The following is a 22,590-nucleotide window of genomic DNA, read 5'->3' as shown; positions in this document are numbered from 1 at the left end:
TTAATTTTATTTTTGTTGCTTCTAAACTCAAAAATAAATAATAATTGTGTATTATCCGGAATGAAAAGAAAAAAATAAACATAATTACTAACACAAATAATAAATAAATTAGAAAAACAAAATGCAAAATATATAGAAGTGAGATTGTTAAAAATATAAAAGTGAATGTAAAAAATTAATTATACTTTACTTAGATACATTGATGAGAAGAAGATATAAGATGTTAATGATTTTTATTGAATTTTATAAACATTAATTATTATATTAAACTTAGTAACTTAAAAATATTAATCAATATTATTAAAAATAAATTATTTAGTTATGTAATTTGCAATATTAAAAAATAGTATTTAAAAATTAGACATATTTTATAATTATGTATTGTCATTTTAAATAAATATTTAGTTATGTAATTTAGTTATATAATGAGGACACTTATGTCATTTTAAATATATTATATTTAAATATGCATTTTCTTTCCTCTCACTTTTCTTTCATTTTCAATCATATCAAACAATAATATTATCATCTCATTTTTTACTACTTTTCTTTTCTTTCATTTTATTTCCTTCCACTTTCATTCCTTAACCAAACATAGCCTAAATCCTTAACTTTAACTATCCCCTCAAAGCATGATCTACATGAATACACAGATATTTGAATTTATAAAGAGCCGTTGCCCTTTTAAAAGCATGTGCATTATCCAATACCCTCCCAATTTATTTGCTTTATATTGGCTTCTCATGCAATTATGCATATTTGGCGGGCAACAATGTGTTGGAAACTAATATAACAAAAAATAAACCATTGAAAATACTTTCCCACTTTCTTCTTACAACGCGTGACTCACACTCATATAATCAAAGAAATCAAACGATTATATTTCTTTAAAATCCCCACGAACTCTCACGTGTACCCCACGCTACTTACTCACGCGTATGATTAGAATAGAAATTATTAAAGCAAAACCCTTTCAATATTTCACTCTCAAACGCCATAGTCTTTCTGTAACTGCAACAGATAAAATTTTCAGAGAAGAAAAAAACCACTCATGAGCGAAGAAGAATGCATAAGAATCCCAAAATCTAGAAACCCAGATTAAGATTCTTCATTCAAATCATCACTATCGGTTAAATGGGTTTTCAATTCGATTTCTAGGGTTTCATTTTCCATAAAAAATTCCACCTTGGTTTATTGAGTCCTGCTTCAACTATGGCAAGCGTTGCACTTCTCGTCTGAATCTTAGCGTATTCAGACACCCAATTGGATGAAGAAGACGATCATCGAATGAATATTTGATAGATTTTGATAGAGAGAGAAAAGATTCATTTTTTTATTGTTGTTGGTATTTTTGAGTTTTGTAATTTTTTGATCGTTTGGCTTTGTTGTCATGCGATCCAGTTCGTCATTGGAGGAGAGCAACATTGTTCGTTCATCACGGCTTCGAAAGAAGCACAAGAGGTTGGATGCAATATATGAGGATGAGCACAATCGGAGCCATGGTGAGTTCAATGATGATGTTGTTTTGAGGCATGATGCAGGGATTCGCCGCAGTTCCCGTGTTCGGCGTGCCCCGGAATTGCTAGATGCCTCTCCTCCTCCACCGAAGAAACGCCGGAGATTAGGGGATAATGGAATAAAGGGGTGTGTGGAGGTTGCTAAGAGTTTAGAGAGGGAAAATGGGAGTCCTAGCGGTGTCAAGGAGAGTCCAGGGACATGGGGTTCAAGGTTGAGATCACGGGTTAGGAATGTAGGTGTTGAAGTGAAGGAGAAGAAGGAATCTAGGGTTAGGAATGATGGTTTTGAGTTGAAGGGGGAGAGAAAATCTCGCCGTGGGAAAAGGAAGCTTTTTGATGATGCGGTTGGAAGTGCGGATGATGAGGAGTTGGAGGTTGTAGAGATAGATAACAACGAAGAGTTGGAGGTTGTAGAGATAGATACCGAAGAGGAGTTGGAGGATGTAGAGGTAGATGGCATAGAGAAATTGGAAGGTTCCATGCCGAAGATAGTTAAGTCTAAGAGACCAGGAAGGATCAAGGCCGCGAAGAATGATTCTCATGGCAGTTTAGATGAGAGTAAGAGTGAAGAAGCGGAGTTTGTATTGGAAAAAGATAATGATGAGGAGACTGCTTCAATTCCGGAAAATGAGTTGTCCGGAGGGAAAGACATATTGGATGAAAGTGCCCCTCTGACGATAGAGAATGCGACAAACATGTCAAGCAATTTGCAAAGCGAGGAGTATGGCGGCAGCATCGAACCATCTACGGTGGAATGTCTAGATAAATTGGATGATCAGTTAGGGAGTGAAAAGGAAGGGCAAAATGCCAGTGATGCAGCTGAAATTGCTGGAATTTCGACAAAACAAGTAAGAAATGAAGGAACTGTTCACGAGGAGGCTAACATTGATGAAAATAACTTGAAAGATGTATGTACTGTGAGGACGGATGAGTTGAAACAGGCTTCAATTGATAAGGCTGGCCTCCGACGTATCAAAGAGGGTAGACGATGTGGTTTGTGTGGTGGAGGGACTGATGGCAAGCCTCCAAAAAGGTTAGCTTATGATAATGGTGAGAGTGAGAATGAGGCATATAGTGGGTCTTCTGCTTCAGAGGAGCCTAATTATGATGTCTGGGACGGTTTCGGTGATGAACCTGGTTGGCTTGGCCGTCTCTTGGGTCCTACTAATGATCGTGATGGTATTGCTAGAATATGGGTGCATCAGCTATGTGCTGTATGGAGTCCAGAGGTGTGTGATGTGATATACAGTATTTTGTGAATTTTGGTTTGCAGCAGGAACTATGCATATGTGAGCTTGACCTTAAATTTAAGATTAAAACTCGTGAGAACTATATCATGCTAAATTGCTACCTGTTTTATAATAACATATTGCTAATCATAGTGGCATTTTAAGACCTAAATAAATTCCATGTCTGTCTGGTAGTAAGAGACTTACTTTGGTAATTGCTAATGATGTAGCACTTGCTCTGATCTCAAATGGTATCTTAAGTTCTCCTTCTTATGGAATAGTAGATTTTCTTTTCTCTTTGAGAATATAATTTACATAAAGGATATAAGGCAAGTGTTTTCTTACAAATTACAATACTTGGCCTATGTTGGGGAAATAAACACTTGATACAAGTTAAACTCACATCTTTAAACTTTGTAAGACTTCTTCTCTTGAATTCCTTATGTATCATATCAATTTTGCCATCTGCCCCAACTGAACATATACACTCTTTTTTGGGCTGATAATATAAATGTTATATGTATCTTTTTTATGGAATATAGCTATAGTATACTTGTAAATTATTATTGACTATAATATTGTACACATTTTCCAACACATGACAAAGACGCTTTTCTTCCCATTCTTTTCATATTTTATATCAGCAAAGTCATTTGGTAACTTAGCACATTACTTAAATAATGTGCCTATTTGTAGCTTAGTCAACTTTTATGTTAAAGTAAATATCCATTCTGAAAAACTTTTGCAGGTTTATTTTGCTGGCTTGGGATGCTTAAAAAATGTGAGAGCTGCACTTTGCAGAGGAAGAGCATTGAAGTGCACTCGTTGTGGGAGGCGAGGGGCAACCATTGGTTGTCGTGTCGATCGTTGTCCAAAAACTTATCACTTGGTTGGCCACGAGCTCTTTCTTTAAGATTTACATTCATAAATATTCTGAACTTCCTTTATTTTGATTTTGCACACAAAGGAAGCGTTCTTATATAGCAATCTTAATCATAATTAACATTCTATGTGTGTTTTGCAGTCTTGTGCAAGAGCAAATGGTTGCATCTTTGATCATCGTAAATTTCTTATTGCCTGCACAGACCATCGTCATTTTTTCCAACCTCATGGCACTAAATATTTAGCTCACATGAGGGGTAGGAAAATGAAGTTAGAGATGAAAAAGCGCTCAAATGATGCTCTGAGAAAGGATATTGGCGAAGAAGAGAGATGGTTGGAAAATTGTGGCGATGATGAAGAGTTTTTGAAACGTGAGAGCAAGAGGCTTCACCGCGATTTATTGAGAATAGCTCCAGTTTACATCGGAGGCTCCGACTCTGCCCCTGAAAAACCATTTCAGGGATGGGAAGCTGTTGCTGGGCTTAAAGACGTCATCCGGTGTTTGAAAGAAGTTGTTATTATGCCTCTACTATATCCCGAACTCTTTGATAATTTAGGGCTTACACCCCCAAGAGGTGTTCTTTTGCATGGGTATCCTGGAACAGGGAAAACCTTAGTGGTTCGAGCATTGATAGGTGCATGTGCTCGTGGCGATAAACGGATTGCATATTTTGCTCGTAAAGGTGCAGATTGCTTGGGGAAATATGTGGGAGATGCTGAGCGCCAACTAAGACTGTTATTTCAGGTTGCTGAGAAATGTCAACCTTCTATAATATTCTTTGATGAGATTGATGGACTGGCACCATGCCGTACTAGGCATCAAGATCAGACACATAGTTCTGTTGTGTCAACATTGCTTGCTCTTATGGATGGTTTGAAATCTAGGGGTTCAGTTATTGTTATAGGGGCAACAAACCGTCCTGATGCTGTTGACCCAGCACTTAGGCGCCCTGGAAGGTTTGATAGGGAAATTTATTTTCCATTGCCATCAGTTGAGGACAGAGCTTCCATTCTCTCAGTTCACACCCAGAGGTGGCCAAAACCAATTAGTGGATCGTTGCATGAGTGGATTGCAAGAAAAACTCTTGGTTATGCTGGTGCAGATCTCCAGGCTCTTTGTACTCAAGCAGCCATCAATGCTTTGAAAAGGAATTTCCCTTTGCAAGAAGTGCTGTCTGCAGCTGAAGAAAAACATTCTGGTTGTAAACACCTTCCTCTTCCATCCTTTGCAGTTGAGGAGAGAGACTGGTTAGAGGCTTTTTTGCGTTCCCCTCTACCATGCTCCAGGAGAGAAGCCGGAAATGCTGCTAATGATGTAGTGTGCTCCCCTCTTCCCACCCACCTTATTCCTTGTTTATTGCGGCCGTTGTGCACTCTTCTTGTATCACTTTATCTTGATGAACGTGTATGGTTGCCACCTTCTATATCTAAAGCTGTAAAAATGATTAAGACAGTTATGATATCTGCTCTAGAAAAAAAGAAAATGAGTATTGACCGCTGGTGGTTGTATGTTGATGATTTTCTTCAAGAAACACATATTGCTTTGGAGGCAAAGAGGAAGCTTGCGTGTGCTGGCATTTTATCTGTTAATGGTTCTCCTGATACTCTAGATGATACTGATGATGGCGAGGTGAACTTTGAACCCTCCATGAAGAACAATGTTTGCATGCGTAATGGTTTATTGCCAAACATGTCAATTGCATTGACTAACAAATTGGGATTTCGTATATTGATTTCTGGAAATACCCGATCTGGCCAGAGACATCTTGCTTCTTGCCTTCTTTACTGCTTTGTTGGGAATCTTGAAATACAGAAGATTGATATGGCAACTATTTCACAAGAAGGCCGTGGAGATGTAATGCAAGGGATTGCACAAATACTAAGTATGTTTCTTTTCCTTGTTTTCAGCTTTGTAATGTTGGTTATTATTTTTTCGTATGTATGGTAATATAAAATCTCTGGAGATCTGGTAAGCTATCGGTAATTGAATTTGTTGCTCTATATGAAAATGCTGATGCTCTATATGAGAGATGAATTGAATTTGTTGCTCTATATGAAAATGCTGATGCTCAACTTTATTATAATCGTAGCAACTTTATCTGACACAGTTATGTTTCTGTGTGGCAGTGAGATGTGCTAGCTTGCAATCAAGCATAGTATTCATGCCGAGAATTGACTTGTGGGCTGTGGAGAAACATTTCCAAAATGCTGAGAAGACATATTCCTGCTCAACAAATCATCTATTACCTGGGATGGAAAAGTCTCGTTTCACATCAAACCAAGTTGAGAAAGAAAATAAGTTAAATACTGAGATAAACTCAGCAGAGATGACTAAAAGCCAAACCAACAAAAAGGCTTCACGTGCCTGGATGTCATTTATTGAGCAGGTGGAGTCCATTGGTGTATCCACATCCTTGATGATTCTGGTACGGATGCTTTATCCTTTGCATAAATAAAAGCCTTACACAATTGGGCCGTAGACTTTTGCTCCTTGTTTTTAAACTAAATGTTGACTTTATTTTTTTGTATACTTGGTTATTTCTTAAATCATAAGAGTACAGTGACTTATTGATATGGACTAAAATGCTTGTAGCTATTAATATTTTGATACAGTTGTTTATAAATTAACATTGCCAGGCAAAATATATCTCCCCGGTCAAAATTTTATTATCCTTGGTCTTCACAATTATGGATGACTCATTGTGATGAATTAACTACTAACTAGATGTTTCTAATATTTTATACAGTTGTGGATCCTTATATTTTGTTTTTCATTTCCTACAGGCTACTTCAGAAGTTCCCTATTCAGAGCTTCCATGTAAAATAAAGAAATTCTTCCAGACTTATCAATCTAATGGCAGCCAATCAATTCCTTTGGAGCACACAGTTCCTCGATTCTCTCTACAGGTTGGTGGGAATTTCAATCATGACATGATAATCAATCTATCTGCAGCAGAGCTATTGAGAAATTTAGTTGAGCAGCAGGTTCAATTGATTCATAAGAAGTCTCATGCTCATATAGGTATTCATAAGAGCTGCAGAGCCTATGGTTCAATTGGAATTTGTAAAGATAAGGTATGTCAAAGAAAAGATAGTGGGTCAGCTAATGAAAAAAAGAGTGAAACCCACCTTCCTGAGTCATCTGCAAAAGCTCCACCACTACCCAACAGTAGGTCATTGAAGGGAAAATCAACCCTTTTGTTGGCAATATCCACATTTGGCTATCAAATTCTTCTAAACCCACATTTTGCTGAACTCTGTTGGGTCACATCAAAACTCAAAGAAGGTCCTTTTGCTGATGTGAGTGGACCTTGGAGGGGCTGGCCCTTCAATTCCTGTATAGTTCGTCCTAATAATTCACAAGACGAGGTGGCAGTTCCGTATAGCTCTGGTGGCATTAAAAGCAAAGAAAGATCTGGTAATTTAGTCAGAGGTTTGGTTGCTGTTGGTTTATCGGCATACAGAGGTGTTTATAAATCAGTGAGGGAAGTTTCTCTTAACATAAGGAAGGTTCTTGAGATCTTAATCGAACAAATCAATGCAAAAATTCAAGCTGGGAAAGACAGATATCAATATCTTCATATTTTATCGCAAGTGGCTTATTTGGAAGATATGGTCAACAACTGGGCATATGCATTGCTGAGGTATTATACTCTTTTCTTTTACTATTGATTACTTTGTAATTTGTATACGATTTGTCCAGACTTGGTCTCTAACAGTAATTTCATCTGTTTTAGTCTGGAGCCGGGTTCCCCTGAGATTGCGGAAAAGGTTATGTCATCAACTGTTGGGTCTTTAAACAATCATCTCACATGTGAAGATCACCAAGCTGAAGGTGAGGACTGCCATTTGGTTGTTCCTAGGAATGATGATTTGAAGACACTGGAGAGGAGTGATAAGGAAATTCCGGCTGAAACAACTGGCTGTGTTTCCTTGAATGTCAAAAATGGTAATTTAGATGATCTTGATCACGGTGTTCAGAATGCAAGTTCTGAAGGAACTCTACAGAACCATACTCTTCCAGATAAGCAGATAAACAGTTCTGCTGCTTCCAACCAGCCTCTTGATCCATCCTTAAATCAAGAGAATGTGTCATCATTTGGACTATCTGAGTCGGCAACTGTCTGTGAACAAGGTGTTGAGCTCGGTAACTCCAACGCAGATGATGTCAAATTAAATGATGCCTCTTCAAGTGAGGGCAGCGATCATACTGAATCCGGATTAATTTGTGTGTACCAATGTTGCCCTGGCTGTATCTCCAGTCTCTATCATTTGACACAGAAAGTACTTCTTCGCGAGTATCGGTCGAATAATAGCCATTGGACAGTAGAAGATGTACACGACGCTGTTGCATCATTATCTGTGAATCTTATTTCAGCACTTAGAAAATGTTATCTAGCCGAAGATTTCAGTGATTCATCTGACAAAACCTTACGACAAGAAAAGTGTGGAAGAACATGTTATCCATTAAACCAAGGCAAGGATATTGTACCAGTTGAATGTGTTTCTCATTCAACAAGTCAAGGTGCAACTGGAAGCAAAAATGAGTTACTGAATGAATCACTGAAACTTGATTTGAAATTTATTTTCAGAGATGGTGTACTAATGCTTATGGACCCAGATAAAGGTGTTCCCCTTCACTGTAAATTTGAGAACTTGTGCCTTTGTTCTGTAAGAGAGTTAATAGAAATGACGAATCACCCTTTTGATTAAGCTATGATTTTTACCTGCTGATGCAGCAGTTGTATATAGCTTTTTTTGGAGATTATAATATGTTTTTTGGACATGAAATTCTCATGCAGTTTCTTCAAGTGCTTACAAGTTGCATCATCAAAAAGTCAATTATATTCCTCACTAAATCAAATCAAATTAAGCTAATATACTGAGATTCCATTCCACTAGATCAAATCAAATTTGTAGTACTCAAAATTGGACTATTATGATTACATTATGTTCTTCACACAAATAATAGAACTAATGGTTGCAATACAACATGCATTAGTATTTAGTAACAACCGTGAAGTTGTGTTAAGGAGCACTATGAAGGGGCTGTGTATCATTATAATGAACATCCCATACAACGAAACTCGACTCATCATTTAACTCGATATATGGAGTACATGTCCTCCATACTTGCTTTTCTATTGCTATGAGTATGATGGACTATCCTTTGGAAAATTCCTTGCCGGTACAACCGCTATAGCTAAGCTTGTACACAAACTGATACAATGACAATATATAAAACTCGTACACTATCAGTGTATATATTTTTCTCTCAACAAAATATCCTGTAGTTTTGCAGTCAATGCATTCTCCATTTGGTCACGTGTGTGGTCCATGGCTATGACAAGGAGATGTTTAAGAGAATTGGGTATTCCTGTGGCCAATAGGAGGCCCTCCACGTGGGGGATTTTTGACAATGTGGAATGTGATGAGTTTTGGGAAATGGTTCAGTTGTTGTAATTGAACTTGACCTTTTTTTGGGTACAAAGAATGTGATTTTATGGGCCATTTTGTAGAGATGGAGGAATGGGGTCATGTGGTTAACCGGGAGCACATATGTTGTCTTATGTTTTGTGTCTCTCAATGTATTATTACTTCTGATTGTAATTATAAAATATTTTTTTGACCAATTATATCTCCTAACACGTAAAATGACATAAACAAGTGGGATAGCAAATTTGAACCCGCGGCTAACCATGGACACATAGCAATGTGTAACTTGGAGGTGTTTTATTAAGCCATTTTTGCAACATTTAGAACATGGTCTGTATATGTATGTTGGACAAGTTTCTATAATGCTACTAGTACAATTAAGGGTTAATATTTATTTAATTTAGATGAAAGAATCTATCTCTTAAACGGTATACCTGTGATTTGAAATTTCTTTAATTTAGTTAATCTATTAGATCAATTAGTTTACTTTGTCACTTAGAATATTAATTATTTTTTTATAAGTCATATACTGACGTGTTAAATTGTACTTGATTTAAGTTCAATTTGTTAACAAATTTAATTTTCAGTTCAAATTCAATTTATTTGGTTCATAATTAATTTCATGAAAATAAACAAGAGATTGAGTTTCAAATAAATATTAAATTAATTTGTTTCATTCTAAGTTTATAGTTTTAGAAAGAACAAAAAAAAAAAACTGTTTTATAATTAGTATATAAAAGTGGTGATCTATTATAATACTGAAGCTTGAATAAATTGAAGTTGTTTTGGGATGTGATGTGAAGTGTCTGCATAAACAAAAACTGCATCACATGGGGATATGCTGTCATGACAAAGCCACTCCCAATAATTTTTAGTTGTGGAGCTTAAATGCCGCATATCCCCACTTGGCCTCTTTGCTCTTCCATTTCACTATAAAATAACATTTATTTTTTGGACGCTAAGCTCATTATGGCTTTAAAATATTAAACCACATGGTGTCGTATCTCACATGGCTTATCTAAAAAGCTAGCAGCTAGCACCATTTCTTTATAGTCCAAATTTTGGCTTCATTTATACAACATGCAATTAATGTAAACATAAACCCAATTGAGTCGAATTTGGGCTCAACTCTAGTTGATAAGAATTGATTTACTTTGAAACTCGACTTGAGTTTGATAGAAACTATTTTTTTTGAGGAGGTTGTTGGAGGCCATTGTTATAAAAAATGGGAAAAGTGAGTAATCAAATGTGAGATATCACGTCTTGAACCAAAATCTTAAGACAATGACTATAAGTATTTTCCACTTATAAGTGTTTCTACTCATCTCTTATATTTAATGTGGAACTTCACGTTTGAATATATCCAACATTTTTTCAGCTAGAACTTAACTCGATTCCACTCATTAGATGGATTCTGATTAGTTCGTCTGATATTGACAAACTCTTTAGTTTCATTCACTTGCTTAATTGGTTTAGTTTGTTAGGTCAAGTGAGAATTATATTTTAATATGTATAAATTAAAATTTTTATATGTATATATATATATATATGTATGCTTACATATATATATATATATATAATCGAGTTAGTTCATGAATATTGCAAGTCTCACTTAAATATATTTGGCTAAACTTCTAGTTATAAATTTTCACCTCATTTGCACATCAAGCTAATTGACTAATTTTGTCTGGAACTACATGTAACCTCATTTCCAGCCAATCAATGAGTGACAAGAGTATACACTATACAAAGTCTTAGTATATATATTTCTAGAAAACATGAAGGAGGTGACAAAGATAGAAAGTGGAAACTCATGGAGCTAATTGATAACAACAACTCTTGTGAATCATCTTTTTCAAGAGATGAAAAAATGGAAGTCATGGATCTTATAGAGGAGTGTTGGTTCTTTGAAAACATGTTGAATATAAGACCAACAATGCCAAGGTGCTACTCTGACCCTTGTCCTTCAACAGGTCTAATCAGCCCAGATATTTTGGTGAAGGACTCTGATATATCTTCCTACTCATCAAGTAAAAAAGCACCCAAAGATGGTGTTTTTGTTCATACTAAGAAGATTCATAGGGCACCATCATTGCCACCATTTAGAGTGAGAGAAGAAGATGATAAAAATGGAAGCAAATTGGTGCACCAACCATCAGATCCTGCTGTGGCTGGTGCACCTAGTATACCTCATTGTGCACAGATGAAAGGGCATCATAGAAGTGATTGTAATAGAAGGAAAAGCAAATTGCTTAGAACACCATCTTTGCCTCCATCTATAGGGAGAGGTGAAAGGTTTCAAGTAACTGATCCAAGAAGTAGCAGATCCCCAAAGCAACCATCAACACCTCCTCATATTGAAGTCCTGCCACCAAGACAAACCTCTAAGGTAATGTGACCATATATGTTTCCTTTCTATCACCCTGTTGGTAAGGAACTAATCTCTTTCGAGTTGTATGGCTGCCTCTCCCAACAAGTGTCACTCTCAGGAATTGAACTCTTGACATTTTGATCTTTCTGGGATCTAACAGGACCTTACAACACTAGACCCAATGCTTTGTTGGTTTATATAGATATTTACAACAAATTCATTTTTTTTATTTATAATTTAAAAGCATGAGATTATGTCACATCTAAGAGCTTATGGTGAAGGCCAGAAATAACATATCATGTAATATTGCCAAAAGGCCTAAAACCCAAAAGGCTTTTGGCATAATCTAAAATCATACAATTAGAAAGGGACAAGCAGCATAAATAGCTTGTTGCTGCAATGCTACTTTTCAGTAAAAAAGGCAATGTCCCCTTAGATAGTTCAAAATATATATACTTCCAAATTCATACTGAGTTGAACTTTTTGTAGTTAAATTATTAGAGTCTAAAGTTCTATAGATGATTTGAAATCTTACTATAAATCTTCATTAGAGGTTGATGGTTTGCTCTCACTTTGGACAAACCTCACCTTACCATACCATGGTTTTAAATTGCATTACACAATCGCAATATTGGCTCGAATGTTTCAATTCCAAGACTCTAACAGTTGCATTATGACCGCAATTATGATTATATTGGCGACATATTCTTGCAATTTTCTGCTATTGTAACAAACACAACATAAATTGGAGCCGCAATTTAAAACCATAATCCTTATAGGAAACAAAGAATTCTTATATGATATATGTTTGGATTATGGATGGTAGAGTTGTAGCATTCCAAGACCAACTACAAATGGTGAAGTTGAAAGCAGGCGCAGGTTCCTGAATCAGACAACAATGAGGAGAAGCCTAAGTGATCTTGAACTTGAAGAAGTTCAAGGATTCAAGGACTTGGGTTTCTCCTTTGAGAAAGAAGCATTAAGTCCAAGTCTAGCTAACATAATTCCTGGTTTACAAGAGAAAAATAGAGATGAGACAGAAGAAGATAAAGCAGCAAGAGGACCTTATCTATCTGAGGCATGGTTGGTGCAAACTTGTGCTACTCCAATGCCTCCAAATTGGGACTTAGACAAGTCTGCAACTTGCATGAAAGAGCAAATCAAGTTTTGGGCTAGAGCTGTGGCATCAAATGTGCACCATTAGTGCTGAAAAAGTGACATTGATTACACATTTACACTCAACTTAAGTGTTGAACTTAAGGGTTATAATGACACTAATGATCATTCCTTTTGTAACCTTGATGTACACAATTTGTGTGGCCAGTTTCTGCTTTGTGAATAAAGAGAGGACATTATTGCATGCACTATAATGGGAAAAGATAATTCATGTGCTTCTGGTTTGCCTTATTTTCTTATTTGCTTGTCCTATCGACATTTTACATCATGTTTTCTTCTAGATAGACAAGTACAAAATTTGCACTTGAGAATAAAACTACCTAAAAATAATTAAAATTACAAAATGTCATACTTCCCAACCAATCTAGCATATCACCCAAAAGAAACGCATGAACTTTTTTGGTGTGTAATAATAACAATAATTATTGTCCTTAATATTTGAGTTTTATATTATTCTTTTGGTTATTCTTCTTCTTTTTTTGGTAAGAAATTAATATTTTTTGGGATTTGTGTATTCCCCTTCAAACAAATATTGCTTATAAGAATCGAACTTTTACCCTTAAATATCCGGTTTATGTTACATCATTAAATCAAAGCTTTATTAGTATTTGGCTTCACATACCCAAAAGAAAAAGTCTAAAAAAATGTGTAAATGGATATACACCATTTTGATTTCCCACCTCACAAATCCACAAGATATTAAAAATCTTCTTCTTTTCACTTCACTCACTCACAATCTCTTCTTCTTTTCTTGCACAATGTTGCATTCTCACACTCACTGTTTCCACCATCATCACCATTTTCTCTTCACAAATCCCATTTTCACTAACCACAAATCTTCTCTCACTTTTCTCCACAAACCCAACAACACTCTTCACTCTCTTTCTCTCTCAGCAATTCCTCCATTGATTTCATCTTCATTCCTCGCTGATCTCACCACTGCAGTAGTTGAAGATGGACCCATTGAGCTTCCATTTTCTTCTACTCCTTCCATTTTCGCTACCACTGATGACCCTTCTCCAATTCAACTCGCTTCCAGCATTTTACTCACTGGTGCTATCTCTGTCTTCCTCTTTCGTTCTCTTCGCCGTAGGGCCAATCGTTCTAAAGAATTGGTATATTGTTTCTTATAATTTGTGTTTTCTTATTCTTTGGTTTCAATTTGTTTTGGACTGTGTTTAAATATCCAATGATGAGTGCAACACACTTATTATCCCGGGATGCAGTTCGTCACTTTTTACATTAATTTTACGAAAATGAGTCGGATAGGGGGTAAGGTAAGGTGAATTGGGAGCGCCTGATATGCGGTGTTTTAAATTGCGGTTGTGGTTACTGCGATTGTCATCTATGCGGATCGAGGCCGTTGTGGTGTGCATTATTTTGTGAGTAAAAAAATATTTTTGATATCGATGCGGCCTGATGCAGCCAAATGTGGTATGATGCAGTTGCATTGCGACCATATCATTGTGATTGAGTATCACATTACAGTTACGGTGTGACGCGGTTGCAGTGCTGCATCACGTAATGGGTTCGGAATTTGAAACACCGGTGATATGTATTGTAAATGAAAGTATTATGTAAATATGGAGTGGAATGCAGTTAGGATACCATTTGGATATATTTTGATGTAATGGACTAACATGAAAGGGATAGTAAGCTGGTTATATGTGTTTGCAAAACATGATTCTTAATTAACTGATTTTGTAAAATTGATTTCAATTATAATTAAGTCTAAAATAAAATGATTACCAACCCCCATTGAATTCCTAAACATTGTACTAGGCCAAAGGTTAAATGTTCATTTCCTACGAGTGACATTTGTTGAGATGAACAGTTATGCATGCATCCCGATAGAGATAAATTCTTTATCTATATGGTGAAGAGATATCTTTGATTATAACAAAAATGTTATTCATGTTTGGGTGTTTTATTCAAGTTGGTAGTAAAATTTAGTGTGAAGTTTCAAACAAGTGCAAAAGCTACATCTTCTCACTTTATGCAAATGTGATTTTATAAAATTGTTAAACAAGGTGTCACGAAGTTCAAACCTTGTTTAAGCATGAAACCAGACATGCATTGCATCTTGTATCTCCCCGTCAAAAACTTCAACTATGAAAATTTTCCATTTCATCATATATTCATATTAAACATTAGAACCTATTACTATTCTTCTCTATTCCATCCATTTTCGTCATTCTACACATAACCTCAGGATAATGTTCATAAGTAAAGTACCCTTTTCTTCAAAAAGATTTGTTTGTGATAAATGAGTTTAAAGCATGGATGTTTGGTTTCAAAAGGTGACTTTTGGATTCATTGGTTTTTTCTGCTATGCTGTGTTCACATTAAATTTTAGAGTAATATCATTGGCATGTGTTCTTATGATTTCACCTGTGTTTCACTGATGTCATGAACTAACTACATCAAAAGCTTAAGCCGAGCCTGCCCTGTGCTGAAATTCAGCTTTTTCCTAAAAAAATCACTTGGTCATAGTGACTTTAGTACCATGTCATGAACCAATTATCACAAAAGTTTAAAGCTGTTATGTGAAGACACACAAATAAATTTATATAACTAATAATTGAAATGGGTGGGTGGTTTAGCAATACAGGTCAACAGGAACAAAGAAGTCAATAAAGGAAGAAGCATTAGATAGCTTGAAAGCTTTGGGATCATCTTCAATTGATGCTAAGGGTCCACCTTCACCTGTTCAGGCTTTATTTGGGGGAATATCAGCAGGGATTATTGCTCTTATTCTCTATAAGTTTGCCACTACCATAGAGGCATCTCTAAATCGTCAAACAATTTCGGATAATTTCTCAGTATGTCTCTCATCTCATATGTATTTTATTTTTGTTGTTGCATAGCATGCTAATTGTGATAAGATAAGGCTTCTTGTTTTCTTTGATTATTTGAACCAAAGAAAGAGGCAAGTTGTGTGAATTAGAATGTTGTTTCTTAGTCTGCATTATTGTATTGATGGTAAGATTATAGTAGGATATTTTTCTTGGTTACTATGTTTAGTTTAGAGTCCTGAACTTTTGTTCATCTAGTTACTATTCGTTGTTCTTTTAATAGAATTTTTGAATCTCAAAACACTTAATAAAGAAATGTGTTTTTTAAATGAAAACTTCTCAATAAAGAAACAAATGGTAGTTTCATTAACATGAATCCATGCATCTGAGGACTATGCAGTTTACTTTGATGCTGTTCCCTTCAGGGTAGAAGTCTTTAAATATGCCTGGTTTTTGTGATTCTTTCACCAATCAAGAGCACAGTTACCCTCCACCAACCAGAGGCAATCTTGCTCGAGCTGGATAGAACCACTGTTGACAAAGAAGCAATTGCAGTTTTCGTGTTCATAATAACCTGGGGTGTTTATATATTATTCATAAAATTGCACTTTTGTCACAAAGCATTTTAATGAATTAATAGAGATGACAAAATTACAACAAAACAATTCTTGAAGTTCTTCATTCATTTGCACTCGTCAGTCATTTTTTTCTCGCCTGCTCAAGATAACCTGACAGTAGAATGGTATATGTTTTTCAGGTCCGCCAGATAACAATTACCATAAGGTAGCTTCCTTCTCTTTCCTATCTGTGGCCTTGCTCTTCATTTTTTCGAAGCATCTGATAATCATTTCATATTTGTTTCTCAGGACAGTAATTAATGGCTTGACCTACCTTGCAACATTTGTTTTTGGCCTCAACTCCCTTGGTTTATTCCTTTATTCTGGTCAGCTTGCCATCAACTCCTTTATGGAAGGTTCAACTGAAAATGAATCTGAAAGCAAGTTCACTGATCAGTCAAATGTATCGAATTCATCGGTTGAAAGTCCCACCAGTAACACTGAATCGAGCAGCGGGAAGGAAGAACAAAGTTCAAAAGATGCACAATAGCTAATATTGAAAGTATAGTGAAGTTAAAGTGAAGAAAATGAAGCATAACTAAAAAAAGTGGTATAGTACTTGATAATATTTCAATCTAGAGAGTAATGTGGGAGACCAGTGATCTTTAATGCAGTTAATAGTCTCAATGTTGCATTTGTGAAAGGTTTATGTAAGTTATTTCTCCTTTACTTCTCTGTATGCCACAGTTATGTCAGTTTTGTTTGATATGAAGAAGCTGAGGGCCTGAGTTGACTCTATTCATTGAAATATGTTGTTTTAGAATTTTCAATAGCTGCATTCACACATAGGCCTACTTCACCAAAAAATAACTGAGTATTATAAATAAATTTTTTTGTACTATCAAGGGTATCCCTCACCATTTTGGGTAAGAAACTAATTCTTTTCGGAGTTTGTGACTGCTCCTCCTAACAAGTGTCGCTCCCAGGAATCGAACCATTGACATTTGGTTATCATGTGATTTAGTAGGGTCTTACACCACTAGACCAACACCTTGTTGGTATTACAAATATTGTTTATTATGAAATAGTTAATACACAGTCATAAAGTTAGATGGAGGTGAAGAATTAAGACTGGTTTAATTTAGTAGGTGGATATTTTGAGAACCCATATATGGATCTTTTAATGTTTCTTCTTTGCATTATGAATATGGCTAAATGTTATGTTCTGTGATTGGTGTGATTCCCTCATCTTTTTGTTTATTTTCTTCTTAATTAAGGACCCTTGAAGTAATTGTTGGGTGGGAATACATCCTCTACTTTTTTCAATAAAATTCTTTGGCTTATAAAAAACAATCATAAAGTTAACACAGCTAAAAGGCTACTAAAGTTAATTACACAAGTTGCAAGTATCTAAATATGTAAACCAAGATTGAAGAGAATAAAAAGTGCATGCAAGAAAGAAGAGGGTGCAGCCATTTCATGGTATTAAAATTAAATATATTCTCACAAATCAAACATAATGAGGTCAAGAAGAAGCTGCCTAAAAGGCTGAGTCCAAGGATTATTTGATACTAAATATGATTTCTTTTTTCTTTTCTTCCTTTTGTTGTCTTTGGTATTGTCTTTACCAATTGCAAAGAAAGAGGGAAGTGAAAAAGAGAAAAAACTGAGACAGATAATCATGTACTAGATTTTGCTGTCTTGGGAATTGATTATGGTGTGGAGTCCCTTATTGAGAACTGAGTAAACACTTGCTTTGAAACTGGAAAAAGTTCAAACAAAGACAAAATACCAACTTTATGGCTTTATGCACAAATTGCTTAGGACACATTTGAGAATATTACATTCATGCATACAATATTTTATAGTTTTAATATACATTCTTAAAAATTAAGAATAAAATAGATTCCAATCAATTTATAAGACTTGAAAAGATAAGAAAATGGAGGAGCATTGAACAAAATAGATTCCAACCAACTCATGGGAACAGAAATTCAAAGACACATAACAACAACCTTAACCAAAATGTCCCACTACCTTTATTATCTTATCTTACCCTTCAAAGCAACCTAGTTAGACCAATGTCCCATTCCCTACAAACGGCAAGCAGGGGCTCATCTTTTAGCCAGTATTGATATACATTGATTATCCCATACTTCTATTATATTGTACATCATTGAAACAATAATTAAATAAATACTAATTAGTGTCCTTAAAAAAGTAATCAAACTAATGTGTTTCTCATTTCTTTACTAATTTCCTTACTAATACCCTACACACAAAAATTTGTTTTAAATTGTCTTCCACTATTATAATCTCTATGGCTATTCTGTTAAGTGCAACTAAAATTGCAATTTTTTAATTGCATTTTCCCACCCTATTGTCTACTATAATAAAAAATATCGCTATCAAGAATCGAACTCTTGAACTTTTGATCTTTCTCATAATCTAATTAAGCCTTAAGTTAATTGACTAACAAAAAATAAGCTGCATAATAGTGTTTAATAATTGACTTACTTCAATAACCTACAAGAACATTTCAATAATCTACAAGGGATTTCTATCCTAAGAAACAAAAATAACACCCTAAAAAGCTTAGCAGCAATAATCTATAGATGATAACAACAATTAATTATTATATAAATTAAAATAGAAAATTTTATGCAAAATTAAAGAGAGAAAATCAAAATCCAACCCAGCTGACGCGCCGACTCTCAGGCGCGTGCCGACAACCTTACCGGCTCCGACTTACAGCGCGTGAGCACAAACGGCTTATAACCGTTATTTGCTTTGGGCCCCACCTTCTGTTCTATCATTCCGGCGAGAATCCCCTCCGCCGGCACCACCGGAAAAGAACACGAGTACCTCGGCGGCTGAAGAAACCGCTGCGGCGAAAGCTTCTTATTCAGCTTGGACCCCATACTCACCCTTCTCTGAACAACTCCGCCGTCAGGTTTTCCGGCGAGTTTCTCAGGCGGAAGCCACCGCACGAAGTCGGTGCTGCAAACCCATGTCTCCTTTGAAACTTCCATAGACACCTTTGGTTCACACATCATCTGTAACAAACACTCAGGTAACCCTTCTCTTTCATCTTTCTCTGACCCGTTTTCTTGACCCGAATCATCGTGGGTCGGGTCTTCTCGCTCGGATGATATTTCTGCAAAAACTGTAACTTTCTGTTCTTGTTCCTCTGTTAAATCTTCTACTGAAGCTTCAGTTTCAGGTTCTGCCATTGTTGCTGGTTCTTTTGGTTCTGCCATTGTTGTTGTTACTTCTGGTTCTGCCATTGTCGTTGTTACTTCTGATTCTGCCATTGTTGTTGCTGCTTCTGATTCTGCTTGTGCTTCACCATTTTGAAGTTCTGAAGCTATGAAAGTTGATGGGGTGGGATAAAGTTTTGAACTTGCATCATTTTCTTCACCCTCCTTCAGATTCTTCAAACTGGGTTGTTCAACCTCTTCTTCAGTTTCTGATTTTTCAAGATCAGCATGATGAACTTCTTCAAGGGTAGAAATGGAAACACCTGAATCATTTTCACCTTGATGAATAACACTTCCTAGTTCACCTTCATCTTTCTCTTCTCCTTCTAATTCTACTTCTTCGTATTGTGTTGGTTCGTGATGAACAACATCGTCCCTTTCGATTTCACAACTTTTCCTCACTTCATGTTCCACTAATTGAATTACATTGTTTTCTTTGTTGTTCACAAAACATACTCTTGTACTTTCATCTTCCTCCATTTCAAAGTGATCTTTTTCACCACCTTCTTCTTCTTTTGCTACTTCATCTTCATTATCCTCATCAACTTCTTCATCCTTTTCAACATCATCATGATCTTCATGAACAGGTGATTCCCAAAATCTATTAGCCAAAGCAGCCATTTTAACAGGATCAGATCTACACCTCATTAACAAAAGAGCATTCTTTGGAGGAACACAAATACTAACTCTTCCTTTTTCTTCTTCCTCTTCTTCAAACTCCTCAAACTTCTTATTCTTCTCTTCCACTACTACTTCAACATCAATATCTTCTAACACATGCTTCCTTTGGCTATAACTTCTCTCACTTCTTCTATTTCCATAATCTTCTTCCTTCATTACAAGTTCAATATCCCTTCCTTTACCATCCCCTTCTTGTAAAGCCACCAACCACCTTGCAAATGCAGCACCACATGAACCATCTCTAAGATTTCCATGTCCATTTTTTTCTACATTATTAGATCTTTCTCCTTCACTATTTTTCTCTTCTTTTGATACACAAGAAGACCTACAAGGAAAAAAACAAGTAAACTCTCTCAGTGCTTCACAAATAGTCAAAGGAAGATGCACCCATCTTTGGTTCCTATGCTTCAAACATTCTTGTTGTTGTTGTTGCAATTGATACTGAAAACTCTGGCTATTTTGTCTAACAAGATCTGGTTCTGAACCACCATTTTTCCTAAAGCTTAATGCTTCACCACCTCTTCTCTTTGATCTTGACCTCATTTTCTTCCCTTGCTTCTTGGTCTTAACCCTTACTTGTCCAATACAAGTGACTTTAGGAGAAGATGGTTCTGGATTATCAAAACCACAACCTCTTCTTTTTCCACCTATTGTTGGGAACATTGGAGAAGCTTGTCCTCCTTTCATGCTTCCATTGTTCCTAAGCCTTCTGCTTAGGGAAGATTGGAGAGAAATCTGAGGGGGTTCTCTGCTTCTACTTGGGCTTAGGATGGACTTTGAAGAGAGCTTCATTGATGATGAAGATTGAAGAACAAGACAACCTTAAAGTGAAACACACAAAGAACTTACTTGTGCTATTGCTATTTCTAATGTGGTATTTCCTTGTCCATAGTTTTTGGTTTGGTTTTCAACAAAATATTGTTATTTGGAGGCACAAGAATATATTTTGTTGAGATTTCAAGTACAGTCAATAACAAGGGTTTTGAGAAATGGAGAAGCTTTTTTTGCTTACTTGCAAGGTGGCTTATTGTGTATGAGAGAGGTTTAATGGAAGGTGATGAAAAGTTGTTTGTCTATAGGTATATGTAACTGAGTGACTTGTAGTTGTAGGGTATTGTTGCCCTTTGCTGCTTTGTATTTGTTCATGACGATGACTTCTAAATTGTGTTTTAAATTATGTTTTTTAGCCATAAAAATATGTTATATTAATTAAAAATGTTAAATATTTACTATTTTTCTGTTTTTAATATTATTGGGTCGAAACTTCAGATAATACATCCTTCTTATCTGAGAATGACAATCTTCTTTTTATGTGATATTTGGTAGATAGATGTTTCTTAAGTGAATAAGCTAAAATCTGTTGTCATCATTATGATTGTAAGAGCCTTTTAATAAGGTCTTTATTATTCACTTTGACTGGGATGATAATAAGCAATAAGTTCGTCCATGATTTTATTTCGTTATTAATATTAAGCTTCTAAGAGCATCAATGGAAAACAATAATTTTATTTTTGTCTAGTTTCACACAATATTTTATAATTTATTATAACTTCCTATAAAATAAGAATAACATATATTTTATTCACAATAGCAAACATCATTTTTATTTTTGTTTGGGTCCCACAACACCTACTTCTCTCATCACTTTCCCTTGACTAAGAACAGCCAAGAATTGTTCTTATTTAAAAACAAAAAAATAAAAAACATAAAATAAGAATGACACAGCAAAAAAGAAAAACTAGGGATGGCAATATGGGCTTGGCCCGACGGGCCATGCCGTTTTGATTAGCATTTTTAGCAGGTAGGGCTGGGGATTTTAGCCCAAACCATATTCAGTTCAGTTTGGAAGCCCGTTTTTTAGACGGACTATGGAGGGTCGGGCTGGGCTAGCCTGACGGCCAGCAATAATAAAAAAGGAAGAATTACATAGAGAATTAACTCATAGTTTTCCAATATTGATATGTTATTGGTTAAAGATATAAAATATGTTAAAGCTTTCTGTAATGAAGAATTACATGACAACTAATTATACTTTCATTAGTAATTATAAAAATGATATTTATATGCATTTTGGTTAAATATATTCTTGAATTACGTATGACCGTATATATATGTTAGGAAATGAGAATTGATATGAATTGTATCCAAAGTTTATTTCATTCTTTTATTTAGTCTTCTAGCTGAAATACTCATGTTATTAGTTTTATTAAGTGAATGTTTATTTAGTGTTTGCAATGTTCAAACGCGCCAAGAATATTGAAAGCTTTATAAAGATAATATTAAGATAATTGACATATGCAAATATAGAATAGCAAAATACCAAATATATTTAGTCATTAGAATCTTTCTTTACAAAACAAGGGTTGAAATCAGAAGATCCCTTGTTCATAGTAATTTTAAATATTCATTTTGTTTAGTTTTTACACTAATTGTTACTGAATTAATATGGTGTTTGCAATGTTTTAATTGGGATGAATGAACAATCACAAGGCACCAACAATGAAAATTTGTGAGTCTATAGTAAAAAATTATTTTTATAAATATATATTAATTTAATCATGTATATAATATAGATGATGAAGAAGAAGATTTGAAAGACGTTGATGATGGTAATAATAGAAAAGTTGAGTCATCTTCTTCCAATAGAACATATAATGTTTGAAACTTAGGGGTTAAAGCTTTATTG

The 22,590-nt window shown here is 35.3% G+C and overlaps 3 protein-coding genes and 1 pseudogene across 5 annotated transcripts; 3 read left to right on the top strand and 1 right to left on the bottom strand.

Moving 5' to 3' along the window:
* On the top strand, nt 1,006–8,451 carry LOC109348129. 3 transcript variants are annotated; one of them, XM_019588373.1, is made up of 7 exons: nt 1,006–1,891; nt 1,925–2,746; nt 3,495–3,635; nt 3,771–5,511; nt 5,756–6,054; nt 6,413–7,272; nt 7,366–8,451. In XM_019588373.1, the coding sequence occupies exons 1-7, from the start codon at nt 1,391–1,393 to the stop codon at nt 8,339–8,341; spliced, it is 5,340 nt and encodes a 1,779-aa protein (XP_019443918.1). In that variant the 5' UTR covers nt 1,006–1,390; the 3' UTR covers nt 8,342–8,451. The 3 variants fall into 3 exon arrangements, with proteins under 3 accessions (XP_019443918.1, XP_019443917.1, XP_019443916.1); XM_019588372.1 differs by having other exon boundaries at nt 1,006–1,910; nt 1,944–2,746; XM_019588371.1 differs by having other exon boundaries at nt 1,006–2,746.
* Nucleotides 10,876–12,780, top strand: LOC109347208. The gene is made up of 2 exons (XM_019586915.1): nt 10,876–11,453; nt 12,262–12,780. The coding sequence occupies exons 1-2, from the start codon at nt 10,878–10,880 to the stop codon at nt 12,637–12,639; spliced, it is 954 nt and encodes a 317-aa protein (XP_019442460.1). The 5' UTR covers nt 10,876–10,877; the 3' UTR covers nt 12,640–12,780.
* Nucleotides 13,323–16,770, top strand: LOC109348128. The gene is made up of 4 exons (XM_019588370.1): nt 13,323–13,726; nt 15,215–15,433; nt 16,164–16,189; nt 16,273–16,770. The coding sequence occupies exons 1-4, from the start codon at nt 13,370–13,372 to the stop codon at nt 16,511–16,513; spliced, it is 843 nt and encodes a 280-aa protein (XP_019443915.1). The 5' UTR covers nt 13,323–13,369; the 3' UTR covers nt 16,514–16,770.
* Nucleotides 18,457–20,799, bottom strand: LOC109347081 (annotated as a pseudogene).

This window comes from Lupinus angustifolius, chromosome LG05, assembly GCF_001865875.1.
Source record: "Lupinus angustifolius cultivar Tanjil chromosome LG05, LupAngTanjil_v1.0, whole genome shotgun sequence".
Taxonomy (NCBI): Eukaryota; Viridiplantae; Streptophyta; class Magnoliopsida; order Fabales; family Fabaceae; genus Lupinus; species Lupinus angustifolius.
This window is presented reverse-complemented; position numbering and strand designations above follow the sequence as displayed.